This window comes from Gallinula chloropus (genome assembly GCF_964237585.1).
Source record: "Gallinula chloropus genome assembly, chromosome: 16".
Classification (NCBI taxonomy): Eukaryota; Metazoa; Chordata; class Aves; order Gruiformes; family Rallidae; genus Gallinula; species Gallinula chloropus.
Window position 1 is genome coordinate 13,961,081 of NC_140101.1, and position 12,103 is coordinate 13,973,183.

General features: G+C 55.8%; 1 protein-coding gene across 1 annotated transcript in view; it reads right to left on the reverse strand.

The window, feature by feature from the left end:
- ACSS2 (acyl-CoA synthetase short chain family member 2) overlaps positions 1 to 12,103 on the reverse strand; it is a 32,240-nt gene that overhangs the window by 2,960 nt on the left and 17,177 nt on the right. Inside the window, exons 3-15 of the mRNA XM_084271356.1 lie at positions 11,547 to 11,638; positions 10,938 to 11,041; positions 10,581 to 10,653; positions 9,731 to 9,806; positions 8,269 to 8,383; positions 4,758 to 4,895; positions 4,350 to 4,520; positions 3,366 to 3,499; positions 2,689 to 2,821; positions 2,238 to 2,294; positions 1,876 to 1,956; positions 1,325 to 1,433; positions 1,122 to 1,190 (exon numbers count right to left, since the gene is read on the reverse strand). Of these exons, the coding sequence (XP_084127482.1) occupies positions 1,122 to 1,190; positions 1,325 to 1,433; positions 1,876 to 1,956; positions 2,238 to 2,294; positions 2,689 to 2,821; positions 3,366 to 3,499; positions 4,350 to 4,520; positions 4,758 to 4,895; positions 8,269 to 8,383; positions 9,731 to 9,806; positions 10,581 to 10,653; positions 10,938 to 11,041; positions 11,547 to 11,638 (1,352 nt within the window). The remainder of the gene's footprint in view (positions 1 to 1,121; positions 1,191 to 1,324; positions 1,434 to 1,875; positions 1,957 to 2,237; positions 2,295 to 2,688; positions 2,822 to 3,365; positions 3,500 to 4,349; positions 4,521 to 4,757; positions 4,896 to 8,268; positions 8,384 to 9,730; positions 9,807 to 10,580; positions 10,654 to 10,937; positions 11,042 to 11,546; positions 11,639 to 12,103) is intronic.

Below are 12,103 nucleotides of genomic sequence, written 5' to 3' on the forward strand. Positions count from 1 at the left end.
GTCCTGCAGCCCCAGGCAGTGGGGAGGAAGAGGTCTGCAAGTGTGAAAGGCCCTAAACAAGGGGTCTGAGCACCCATTTAATTTGTGTGGGAAAAGACAACAGATGGAGAGAGAAACTCTTGTTTCAGCAGTGCGAGAGCTGGGCTGCCACCTCCCCTGGCTGTTCTCCCTCCCACCTTCAGGCTTCATGAACTGCTCCCAGCCACAGGATTAAACAAGCCACAGGCTGAGGAGGAGCTGGACTTGGTAAGAGGAGACATGCCCACTCTGCCAGCTCCAAGATGTGAGGAGGAAGAGGGTGGATCTGCAGAGCCCAAGAACCAGCCCCACCAGGCACTGCTCCTCCAGCTCATCATCACTGCTCCAGCTCATCACAGGGAGATGGAACAACGCTCCACATCTCAGAGCAGAGGTGGACTCAGCCTGCACACCTTTGCCCCTGTGCTCAGACATCCCACCCCAGGATGGCTGTCACAGAAAAGCAGGGAAAGGCAGCCAGCTCCCAGAGGGAGCTGCTGGTAGAGGATCAAGTGTTGCTGGTCAGATTTAGGATCTAGTTTGATCTGGGGGCAAGCACAGCAGCATCACTCAGCCAGCAGTACCTGTAGGCTACAGCCTCCCAGAGAGGAGGGGGGGAGCTCCTGAGTGCAGTGTATGAGATGGGCTGGGAAGCAGCTGAATCCCAAAGCCTCAGTCAGGAGAGGTGGGAGAACCTTCATCTCTGCAGATACACCTCTGAGGAGCCTGACCCAGCTTTGAGGTCAGCTCTGCATGGAGCAGCAGGTTGGATTAGAGACCACGTGGTCCTGCCCAACCTCTGTAATTCCCTGTGGCCCTAAACCCTGCAGCACACAGGCACCTTGGCTGGTCAAGGGCCTCCCCTAAGAGGTTAAGTGCAGCTCCATCCCTCCAGCGTGCTGTCTCCAGAGGAAGTGATGCAGAAAGTCACCAAGTCACGGACTATGTCTCAGGAATAAACCTGACCCAGCAATTAGATGTGCTCTGAACACAGGTTGCTGGGCAGAGTCACGGATGCAGAACCATCCCCCATAAAGGAGGGTGTCTCTCACCCCCTGGCAGAAACCACACTGGTCCCTACAGAAGACAAAACTCCTCCTTACCAGAGACATTCAGCATGTCATCAATTCTCCCTGTGATCCAGTAATAGCCATCTTTATCTCTCTTGCAGCCTAAAAATAACCAGAAAGGACAGGGTGAGGAGCAGTGCCAGCCCTCAGAGCTGGGATACTGAGGCCAGGACATGGCAAGATTGAAACTGCAGTCCCCCAGCCTCCACAGCCACCCACTTCCCAGGCCACCTTACCGTCCCCTGTCACGTAGTACCCAGGGAACTTCTTGAAGTAGGTGGTTTCAAACTGCTGGTGGTTCCCATACAGCGTGCGCATGATTCCTGGCCAGGGCTGCTTGAACACCTAATGGTGGGAAAGAGAGACCTGAGTCAGCAGGACTGAAACCAATAACCCAGTCTTTGTGCCACAGCAAGAGAGAGAAAGATGCCTTTGCATGTGGTGACAGAGACTAAGAGAGGTGGTTGCAAGGGATGACACTCAAGACACTTGCTGCCCAGTTGTTGATCTACTGGGAAAGTCCTGTCAGGCTTGATGTGGGGAAGGAGCTTGGCTGGGTGGCTGTTCCCATCCTCCTGCCTTGCCTACGTGTGGATCTGCATTTAAACATCAGCTGAACAGTCTGTTTACAGCATAAAGCTCCCAGTGAGTGGTGGCAGTGAAAGGAGCTCCTGTCACCCAATGGGGTCCCTGGTGTGGGCATGGAGGCATGGGTGTGCTACCAGGAAGGTCCCAGAGCTCCAGGGAAGGGACAAAGGGAGGGTGGGGAAGATCAGCCTTTCTTTACCAGGTAGCCTTCTGCTTCTCCTTCCAGCTCTTCCCCAGACTCGTTCAAGATAGCAGGGACCACGCCAAAGAAGGGGAATGCCTGCCAGGGGACCAGAGAGCAAGGAGACATGGAGGTGAGCCCACAAGTTAAACCCCCGCGAACCAGAGGGAGTGGGGACAGAGCAAGGACAGCTTTGGAGAGGCTGTCACTGCAGCTGCACGGGGCCAGGCCTGGGATTTTGGGGTGGTGGCCACCTCCTCACATCCACCACTGTCCCCCAACCACCAGGCCACGGCACAGACAGTGCCAGGTGCTGCTGCAGTGCCACACCAGACCCTGGGGAGCCGTCCCAGTCCCAGTGGAGGGACAAAAGTACTCACAGCAGAGCCCGGCTTCATGGGGGTGGCGGCAGGGAGGGGTGTCAGCATGTGGCCACCCTGTGAAGAGAGGCAAAACTGAGTGAGTTTGGGCGATGCCAGCCTGTCCCCCAGCTGGCTGCACCACGGCCTGGTCATGGCTCAGGGCAGTCATGGAGACACAGGTAGGATACAGCAGGGAGCCTGTGTTTGGGCATGAAACTTTGGAGCTGCTGGAGGAGAGAAAGGGCAGGAAAGCAGGGCCCAGACCCTCTGGAGTGGAAGGTGTCCCCTTGGAGCCTGTTTGAGGTCCAGGAAAGGAAGAAGCAGAACCAACACTGGCAGGCCACACCAGAGTCCCCTCCACAAGCAAAACAACTAGTGCACACAGAGCCAGAGGAGCACTGTCACCTGCAGAGACCCTGCAGGGAGCACAAGGGAAGGAGGTCCCAGGGACACCCAGGCCAGGACTCACTGTCTCTGTCTGCCAGAATGTGTCCACAATGGGACACCTCTCTTCTCCCACCACACGGTAGTACCACAGCCAGGCTTCAGGGTTGATGGGCTCGCCAACGCTCCCCAGCACCTTCAGAGACTTCCTGCTGTACCTGCAGAGAGGAGGGGGCTGGCAGGGGCTCAGCAGGCCACAGAGAGCAGCAGACATGGGCCTGCTGCACAGCAGAGTCTGCAGGAACCCCCGTGCTGCCCAAAGTATGCTCAGGGCTTCCAGACATGGCTCAGACCCTTCTTTCTCAGCCCTGGGGAAGAGGGGAGACCTCTGTGATTTTGTGTCTCCTCTCTGGCTCTGCTCTTTCCCTTCTTTGGGCCAAAGAACAGCACATGGAAGGGGTCTCTGCCCAGCACACCCCCATGAGCTCTGGGTCAGGAGCAGGGAGAACCTGGAACCTTTGTGCTTAGCTGCAGTTGAGGGTGAAAGAAGGGAACCTGCTCAGCACTTCTGTAACAAATTAAGTGCTGGGAGCACAGAACACGGCCTGTGTGTATCTGTGTGAAAGGCAGAAGATCCCAGTTTGTTCAGGAAAGACACTGGGGAAGCTGCTGCTCAGAGGGGAGGAAGATGGGTCCCCCAGTCCCCCATCATCTGGCTGTCCCAGAGCTGGGGCCCCCATGACACCAGGGACTAACACTCACCTTTTGACAGGCTCCTCCCCGTGCTTCATCAGCAGCCGGATGGCCGTGGGCGCCGTGTAGAACTTGGTCACCTTGTACTTGTCAACGATGCTCCACATCCGCCCCACGTCCGGATAGGTGGGGACACCTTCAAACTGAGCAGGAGACAGGGCAGTGACACCTCCATTCCTTGCTGCTACCAACCTGCAGCACCTTCCCAAGCAGGAGGAGCCGACAACAACAGGGAGCAGCAGCTGGATCCCAGCAGGTCCTTACAGGAATGCCATGGGCACCATGCAGTGACACCAGCCCAGTCCAGGGACCTTTCTTACTGCTTCCTTGGGATGGATTTGGCATCACCCCAGCTCAAGTGTTCTAGCAAATGTCTCCCAAAGCACCTCAGGGTACTTGTGTGGCTACCAGTGACACTGTCCCACCAGCCCAAATGACCCATGGTACAGGGTGAGAGCTCCAAACACAGTGTCAGAGCCACAATCAGAAGCACTGAGAAAGCCCATGAGGACTCCCCAGGCATGACAGCGATTTCCTACTTGCATTTCCCCTGGGAGTCTTGGGCACAGGCCTCTGGCTCCCTCATCCCTACATGAGGCACAGCCACACACCCCCAAGGGCAGCAACAGACACAGGAAGGAAATGCAGGTTGTCAAGTCAGCACCAGCAGTGAGCACATGGCTCCCTGCTCCTGATCCAGGTTCCACAGGACCTCGCAGCAGCCCTGGCTCCCCTGGTACACAGGGCTTGTACTTCCAATGGAAATAGGGGAGCATTTGAAAAATGAACCACCCAAAAGCCACACACAAACTAGCCCCCCACACACACCCTGCCTGCCACTGTGGGGTCACACACACCCCCTGGGGACCAGCACCCTCCCTTGCATCCCCCAGGGAGAAGCACACTCATCACAGGACAGCACAGGGGCACAGCTCAGTACCACAACCTCCACCTTCTTGGAGTACAAGCCCCCAGCTGCCACCCAGCACTTACTAACACACTAGTTGCCCCGTTGGCCAAGGGTCCATAAGTGAGGTAGGAGTGGCCCGTTATCCATCCGATGTCGGCCGTGCACCAGTAGACATCCTCAGGTTGGTAATCAAACACGTATTTAAATGAGGTGGCAGCATAAATCATGTACCCACCCACAGTGTGCAGCACACCCTGTGGGGAAAGGACACACTGCTCAGGGCAGGCTCTCACCTGGGCCCTCACTCAGCCTGCCTGGCTGAGCTGAGCATCACCCACCCGCTGAGCGGGAACGAGCACCACGGCCCATTTCTCCACCCCTCAGTGGCTCCTCTTCTTCCCAGGGCCTCCCAACACGACCCTCCCCAGTCCCCAGAGGCGTTACCCAGCTGACTGAGCCCAGCCCCGTGGGTGGTTTAGGGGGGAGCACACCTTGGGTTTCCCAGTTGAGCCGCTCGTGTAGAGGATGAAGAGCTCGTCCTCCGAGTCGCACCACTCGGGCTCGCACTCCGTGCTGGCACTGCTCACCAGCTCGTGCCACCACACGTCCACGCTGGGGTTCCAGGGGATCTGAGAAAAGCAGAAGATTAGAAACTGGCCTGCCCAAAAGCCAGAGGGGGGACACACACAAGAGGTGCAGCCCCAACCTCGTCCCCTTCATGTGCCATGGAGACAGCAGCTCACAGCACAGCTTCTGGCCCAGAGCTGCTTGCTGCAAACCATGCTCAGCGCTGCAGAAGCTCCTTTTCTTCTCAGCCCAGGGCCACGAGGGAACCTTCACACACAGTCTGGCCACAAGACCTGAAGCAGCTCATCCAAGCCACCAGTAGCACTCCCAAACCCCTCCGGGCAGCAGCAGCAGCTGCTCGCTGCTCTCAGAGCAGACAGGCTCCTCCTGCCACCTGAGCTGTGGTTAAATGCATGGTCAACACACCCAACAGCCCCCCACACCTCACAGGGCCCCCCAGCAGTACAGCCTGAGATGAACAGGAAGGTGCTGGGCTCACACCACTTGGCCCTGCAGACAGGAGAAAACCCGCTGTCTGGATTTTAAGGCAGTTGCCTGGTAAGAAGTGACAGCTCCAGCACAGAACCAGCTCTGGCCACCCAAAGGAGCTGCCTGAGGATGCTGAGCTGCGACAGAGGGGCAGAGGTCACCCCAGAGTTGTGCTGTCCAGGGGGCAAAGTTCGGTGCAAACCTTCAGTCCACCCGACCTTCTCTCCTTTCCTCAGAGGAGAGGGGGGCAGCAGGGCAGGGAACACCCCCCAGCCTCAGCACAGACTCCCCCTTTCCCCACCTCTGTGGACAGGCACCCAGACACAGAGCCCAGGCCTGGCAGCTGGGGCACATCTCCTCCAGAGCCCATTCAGCAGACGCAGCCTGTGCTGCGGGGGCCCTGCAGATCCCTCAGCCCGGGCTCACACGGTGACCCGTCTGCAGCCCTGAAGATGTTTCACGTGGCACAGCCCAGCACACAGCTCCCACACCCGTGGAGCACAGGACACCAGTTGCTTGACAGCCTGGCATAGCTGAGCCCACCAGAAAGCTCTTCCGGACCCCAGGGCTCCTGGCTTTGCCCAGGGAGGCAGTTTCCACCAGTCTGTCCCACCAGCACGCTCCCAGCGAGGCACTGGGTCACACCAGCCCAAGGTAGGCTCACACCAGCCCATCCAAGGGTTGCTTTCTTGCATCCCTCCTTCAAGGCTCCCTCCATTTCAGCACCCAGCTGCCACCATCCCCAGAGGGGGTCACACCAACAGCATGGGACACAGCCCCCAGGCCAGGCATGCCTCTGCCAGCCTGCTCACAGGGTCCTGAGGCTGCTGCTCCTTGGATGGGGCAGGCAGAGGTCTCATGTTGGCTCTGGAGCTCCGAGTTTGCTGCCCTCAGCACACCACCACAGCCAGGAAGCTGCAGGTGATCCCTGCCAGCCTCAGCACAAAGGGAAGTGCATCACAAGAGCTGCTTTTCAGGGGGGAGGTAGGAACTGCCCTCCCAACGCTGGCACCACATCCCCCTCATCAGCACACCCACAGGCACTCAGGGGACTGTAGAGATGTGGCCTGGTTTCCAGCAGGACGTTGTGGCACTGCATTCAGCCCGGAGCTGTGGGCAGCTCTGGCCAAGCAGGAGCGGTGTCTATCGCTAACATGCAGCTGCTGGTAACCCGGTTAGAAAGGGAGGTGTGGCTGTGCAGCTGCAGTGGTTAGGAAGGTGGAGCGCTGGAGGAGGAAGCAGAGGGGAGGTGCCAGCAGGAGGAAGGCAGGGCTGTGTGTAAATACCTTGGGATGGAGTCTCTGTGAGCTCTCAGTCTTTTTTTCCTGTTAAAAATCCACAAAGAGGGCGTGAAAGTCGAGAAGAGGAGGATCCACACCAGGCTTTACGGACAAGGAGCTGGAAGCCCAGGGGTCAGGATGCTGGGGAACCATCCCAGCAGGCTGGAGAGAGCTCAGACCTGGGGCTGGGCCAGGAGATGCGCTCTGAGCCAACTGCCCATGTCCCTCACCTTCCCAGGGTACCTGCTGCCCCCACGGCAGGAGCAGAGGCCACCCCCACACAGCCAGCTGGGTACAGACACACAGAGCTGGCATGCAGCCCACAGGCTGTCTGATAGCTCTACACAAACCAATGGCACAGTAAAAATGCACTTAAAAGGGAAAACAATCCTTAATAAAGTGTCTGAACAAGCAGAGCAGCAAGAACCAAAGGTAAGAGAGCCCCTCCAGCTTCTTCCTCCTCTTCTGCACAAGAACCTCACCAACAGCCACCAGCTCAGGCTTCTCCATACCATCACCATCAGGGACACCTCACACAAAGCCTGGTCTGCTCCAGTTTTCCCACCCTTTGGAGTTACCCAGCCCTCATGATAGAAGGGGCAGAGGAGGCCAAGGTAACACAGCCAGGCTGGCAAACATTGAGCAGCATCCCCATAAAAGATGCTCTGGCAGGGGGTTGGACCCAATGATCTCTTGAGGTCCCCTCCAACCCCTACAGTTCTGTGATTCTGTGAAAAGTAACACAGCCCAACAAGGAAAATTAACTCAAAGATACAGAATCCACTGGCCTCTTGTCCCAGGGATGTGCACAGACCACCCCCACTTTGAAAGCAGAGCTCAGTCAGATGCACCCCCAGACACAACCCAGTTCTGAGCAAGCACCAGCCTGGGGATAACCCACTGCAAACAACCACCAAACACAGAGACAGCAGACATCACTGCAAGACACAGAGCCATCAGGGAGTTGAAAGCAACCTGCCCTTTAAGTGGATGAAGGCAGCAGGTAGCTGCCGGGCACAGCAGGGCTGTGCTGCCTCTGCCTCAGGAGCTCAGCAAGCAGCCATGGCTCCACCACAACACCTTCTCCTTCCACCCCTATCCCACCACAGGCCTCTGGCCCACAGCCCTTCATCAGCTTTCAGTTGGAAGGGAAAGCCCCAGCCTCGACAGCTGACAGGGCTGCTGTGCCAGCTACACAGAGACTGCCCTGTTCTCAGCACAGGGCTGGTGTCACCGTGGGGGGGGCTGCGTTGAACCCCTGCCACGAGCACCAATCTCCTGGTTTATTCCACTCCCTGCTCCCACTGTCACAGCTGCAGAGCAGCAAGGCACTGCTCCTTGCACAAAAGGGGAGGTAGATGCAGGGTGAGGAAGGAAAAGCCCTTCACTAGGTAGAGGAAAGTATGCATCCTCTCCTCAGGCTAGTGGTGTTGGGAGGTGTGCCCTGCTGCAGTCTCGGGGCTCCTGCAACTGGGCAGCTAATGGCAGTGTTAAAGGAAGGGAGAGGATTTTGGTAAGGCAGAGGAACCCTTTCTGAGACCGCTCACAACACACCAGCGGCAAGGTGGGGAGACAACAGGAACAGCAGCATCCACTGCAGCGGCTCTGCACCCACTGATTTGCTGGGCTGGGCCCCGTGGCAATAAAATCCCCCCCAGCAACATACCTGCACGTCCTGGCACAGCCTTTTGAGAGGGGGAGACTTGGTGCACGTCCCATCCGCCGCTACCTCTTCCCTCCCCAGGTGCTTCACCACGATGCACCTTCGCAGAGGGGAGCCCCTGTGAAAGGCAGCGCGGTCAGCTGGGCCGGGGCCGAGCCCGCCCTTCCCAGGCCGTGCGGGCCGAGCACAGGGGCCGAGCCCGCCCTTCCCAGGCCGTGCGGGCCGAGCACAGGCCCTGGGCTGCTCTGGCTCAGCTGCAGAACACGGGCAGGCTCCACACACACCTCGGAGGTGCTGAGGGACACCCCAGCCATGGGAACATCACTCAGAGGACAGGAAAGGGGTGTGCACAGCTCACTGGCACTTCCCAGGCCCAACGCCTGTGGAGGAGGCGGGGAGCCCACAAGCAGCTCACTGATGGGAGACTCCTGACAAAGCCCAAATTTACCTGCCTGTGACCATGAGCAAGACTTTCCCCCATCCCTAGGTGTGACCAACTGATCCAGAAAGAGGAAAGGCTTCCAAAGCCATCAAGGAACAGTGCGGGCGTTTGTCCCTTCACAAGGGGGAACACAGCCCACTCCTGACACAACGTTCTCTCATCTCCCCTCAGCTCTGTCAGCCTACCAACACACTGTCTCCAGCAGTTAATTCCCAAGGTCAGGATCACTTCTGTCCTCCCAGGTACCTACCTTTTCAAGTAGGTACTTATAATTTCAAGTTTCAGAGCTTTAAATGCTTTCTGAAGAGCTTTATTTCTAGCATGCTGACTATTCACCCTGAATTTTCATGCTACATCTAACTTACAAGACCGTATTGAGTCTCATGCAAGCTACACAGACCCTGGGCCTGTAAGCTTGGCAAAGTTATTTCAATGTGATTATTTCCCTTTCTGTAAAATCCAAGGATGGATCTGCCCATCTCCATGGTTTGCAGGATCTCAGTGGAGATGCTTAAAAAAATACAGCAGCTTCACCAGATCCTTGCACATGGTCAGGCCCTGACCCTGTGCACGAGCTCACTCCTGTCCCTGCTTACACAGCCATTTCCCAACCCCAAATCGCTTCCTCTTTATTACTTTGAATTAATGGCTTTGGAGCAAGATTTAAGCCCTCTCTCGATGCACCCCATGGCACTGGGTTCAACTGGTCCTAACTGGTATGGTGCTGCTCCAAGAGCTGCTGCAGAATTGGGTGCTCTGCCACAGGCCAGCAGAAGATCCAATGCTGGTGGATCAGCAAATCTTCCCACAGCTACTGTGTGGGCTTCCAGGTCAGAACAGACAAGAGGAAAATGAAAAGAAAATATTTTTAAGACGAGGGAGGCTTCTGAAAGGCTTCCAAACACAGCGTGGCTCATGCCTGGCCTGCTGCAGAGTCTGCCTGCCCACAAAAGCTTCCACTTCCACTTGGGCAGGAGCAGATTCCAGCAGCAACGCCCTTCTTCCAAGGGAATCTGGACTTACTTGTCTTTACATTTCTGGAGGGCTTCATCTGCAATTTGCTTCAAGTTGATCAGCTTGTCCCCTCGATAAAAGGCATCTGCAGAATGGTAAGGACAACATCAGAGGGGTGTCACAGCCCAGGCGGCCTGGGCTGGAAGCAACAAGCTATCTCAGGAGAGCAGAGCAGAGCTCATGCACTGGAGTGAGGGAAAGCAGTCAGGCAGCTGATGGGAAAGGTTTCCTAACATGCCCTTTTAGCCTAGAGAAACAGATGCCAAGAGAAATGGTGAAATTCCTTCCCTGGGAGAGGTTCCAATTTGACCCGACATATCTCTTGGGGATATTCAGTGGGGAATAATCCAACGTGGCCAGAACAAAGATTGCAAAGTTTAGTGGGTCCTTTCCATCCCATGGGCCTGTTAATAAAGCAGACAGCTGGGGAAATGCAGTGGGCTTACATGCAATCACTACCCCATCCCAATCCCTTGCTTTACAAAGCGATAGTGCAATCAATTTCCTTGAAATTGGAGAGGGAGGGAACTCCCCTATTGGGACTGCCTCATAAGTGACACATCTTGCAAACATCTGGCTGATGTTGAAGAGGAACATGGATGACAAGCGTTTGGAAACATGTTAGTAGCAGCTGGTGACATCATGCTTTACAGGACAAAGTGGGCGGGCTGCTTAGATGCTTCCCTGCATGATCCAAGTGGAAAAGAGTGCTGGGGCACAGCTACCAGCAGCACGTCTGCCCTGCTGCCACTCAGCTAAACCACTGCCCCTTCCTCTGCCTATTCCAAGTGCATTTTGAAATAAAGACCTTCCAGCCAGGCAACAGCAATGCATCAAGGAGTACAGAGGTGTGTCTCACCTGCCGTGATGAGCAGAGAGCAGCCGCAGCTGAGAATCCGCTCACAGACGGAGTCTGCTGAGAAACCCGCAAACTGACAGAGATCACACAGCCGAGTCAGCACGGGCACAAAACAACCCCCAAACCAGAACCCCCAGCAGCAACCATGCAGTTCACCCATGGTACACATTGGAGAGAGCTGAAGGAACTCCTCTGTTAATACAGAAGAGGGCTGGGAGATAGCACCGTCATTTCACTTCCATCCGTCTCAGTGTCAGCACCCATCTTTCCAGCTCCTTTCCCCAGCTCTCCCAAAACCAAGAGCTGCTCCCTCCCATTAGCTCAGAACCAAAAGCAACACAAAGGGCTTGTTCCTACCACGACAGAGTGCAGAGCCCCTATCCTGGCGCAGGCGAGCATGGCCACAACCAGCTCCAGGATCATCGGCATGTAGATGGAAACTCTGTCTCCTTTCTTCACGCCTGAGGAGGGAAAAATGAATGTGGCATTTGTCAAAATGAACCCATCATGTGTGATGTAAGCAGGATAGAGAAAGAAATTAATGCTTTTAACATCAAAATTGATATGCACACAATAGCTGGAGTGAGAGGTGAACCAGCCTTGGGTTTGCCTTTCAAGACCTATGCAAGGGCACTGGAAGGAACGCTCCGTGTTCTCAGGCACAGCCCTTGAAGGGCTCTGCTACTGGGAAACCCCAGAGCTGAAAATTTTGAGCACAGACTCCTTCCTTGGACAGCTGACATGCCCAGCATTGATTAGCTTTCACAGACAAAGCCAGAGGTGAACATCTGAAACTTTGCTGCAGAGGAATCTGCATCCACCTCACTTTACAGCTGTGGAAGCAGAGAGAGAAGCAAAGCATTTTTTGCATCGTATTACTCAACAGACTGGCAATGACACAAAAAATGAACCCAATCTCCAAAACCCTTCCCAGTATCCAGTGCCACTATTGCTTCAGTCCCCTACCTTGGCTGCGAAGGACGTTGGCAAACTGACAGACTTTGTGCAGCAACTCGCTGTATGTGATTTTCGCGGAATCCCCAGGCTCGTTCCCTTCCCTGGAAAAGGCAGGCAGCATTCGTTACAGAACAAGTATTACAAGATAAGAGTGACACTGCAAATTCAGAGGTACCTGCTACCCTGGACAATACGTGTCCTCACCTGTCCTTCCAATCCCAAAAATCCAACCCTGGACTAAAGTTCTCCAATCACAGGAAAATTTAGTCCAAAGTCCCCATCCCTGTGCAGGTCACTGAGAGCAATCGAATGCTTGCAGGGGCGAGATGTGGGGCTTTCAGAGGGGCAAACAAAGCTTTCAACAGACCCAAAGTGAAGAGAGCCCACCCAAGAGCAAGCTGGGGTTCAGGGCATGGCACCCCTGCTCACACACAGATACATTTGTGTGAAACATTGGCCAGCACTGTCATGCAGCAACACCCGGTCCTTAAATACCGACTGCCTGATGGACAGCGATGGGATGCCAAGGGCTGACTTGTCTCCCAAGGTCATGTATAAATACACCC